General features: G+C 36.9%; 1 protein-coding gene across 1 annotated transcript in view; it reads right to left on the reverse strand.

Moving 5' to 3' along the window:
• LOC106875870 (uncharacterized) overlaps positions 1–1,540 on the reverse strand; it is an 86,848-nt gene continuing 85,308 nt past the window's right edge. The window contains exon 18 of the mRNA XM_052972036.1: positions 1–758. Coding sequence (XP_052827996.1) covers positions 625–758 — 134 coding nt within the window. The 3' untranslated portion in view covers positions 1–624. The remainder of the gene's footprint in view (positions 759–1,540) is intronic.

Genomic DNA, 1,540 nt, shown 5'->3' on the forward strand with positions numbered 1-1,540 from the left:
TTTCTTTGTATTTTTTCATGGTTTTGAAACCATTTTTTCTATTTTTATTGTTACAAATATTTCCATAGATTGGATAATGGTAAATTGCAGACTGTGGTGTTTGGCATATCGTTTTACAGCTGGATGGCCATTTTAAAACACCAGCTTCTCCATTTTGAAGAGAGTATGTTATGAGAGAAGATACAACTGAGGGAGGGGGAGTGGAACTTCATTGACAATCCTTCCTCCTTCCTTAATTCCATTAACCAATCCATTTCATTTATTAAACTTCACTTTGGAATTAAAACAAAAATAAGGGAATATTATGAAAGACTTATTTGTTAAAAGGGCGAGTGAGGAGAGGGGGCAGATATTTGGACAATTTGGGGGGAATACAGGAGGAAAAGGCAGATGAAATATAGAATTGATACAATTCTTTGAAGCTCAATGAGTCAGTTGTTTCTGTTTCCATGATGGAGATCTCCAGAGAAACTGAAGGGAATTGATATCCCCACCACCAGTTTCTGTTGTATAAAACACATTAATAACTTTCCATGCCTATCACTCCATTATGGATGCTGACAATATTTAAGTGAAACAATTTCAGATCAAAAAATAGAGTCCAGTTTTTTTGGGGATTTTTTTTCAGCTTGTTTGCCAGTGATGAGGCCAAGCTATATTGGCAGCAATTCTCTTGTAAGCAAAAATACATTCCTGTTTTACATCAGCATTCTCCATCTTTATATTCTGTGGACAAGTGGTCTCAGCCAAGAATTTCTCTAAAATACAAAATGAAAAAACTATTATTGATGCATCAACTGTTTAGCATTCAGAGTATTCCATCAAATGCAATGCTTATTTAGTCACACTGCTTTGAATTAATCATGCATTATATCTTGTAGCTTTGAGAGTTCAATAATGTGATTATTTCTTTTGAGAACGACATTGTAGGGTAGGTGTGTGAGGCTGGATCTGGCTGGTTTGGCTATAAAACAAGCAGAATATTAATTAGGGCCTGATACGACCAGTTTGGATGCTTTAAAGGGTTAAATTTATTTTTTGATTGATAGTTCACTCTGTAAAGCGGTTGGGTATCCAGTCATAAAAAACATGTTAAATTAGAGAGTGGAGCTTGGTGCAGTCCTTTGGCTGACCAGTTCCTGACAACCCATGCCAGGGATGGAAGATGGACATTAAATTACTATTGCATGAACTGGATAATTTCAACCATCTAACACAGACCTCAAACATTCTTATTGCTCCTCTGCAGCAAGGCATCTGTTCCGTCCCTCTATCACACTGGCACAAAGCCACCTTCAATACTGTATCCTCACTCTGTTGCAAGTTATTTGGCAACTTCACTAAGTGTTGTTGCCACGAAAAAGCACCCAGTACTTGCTGAAGGCCATCCAGTAATAGAAAGCCTACCATATCAGACACTGGAGCTCAATGCAGTCTTAGGGCTTGTTATGATCTGCTTCACCATCCAACCCATGCCAGACACATGTTCAATGATAAAATGTTTACAGTTTAATTTTTTTACAAAAAAAAAAAAAAAAGG

This window comes from Octopus bimaculoides, chromosome 12 (genome assembly GCF_001194135.2).
Source record: "Octopus bimaculoides isolate UCB-OBI-ISO-001 chromosome 12, ASM119413v2, whole genome shotgun sequence".
NCBI classification, from domain to species: Eukaryota; Metazoa; Mollusca; class Cephalopoda; order Octopoda; family Octopodidae; genus Octopus; species Octopus bimaculoides.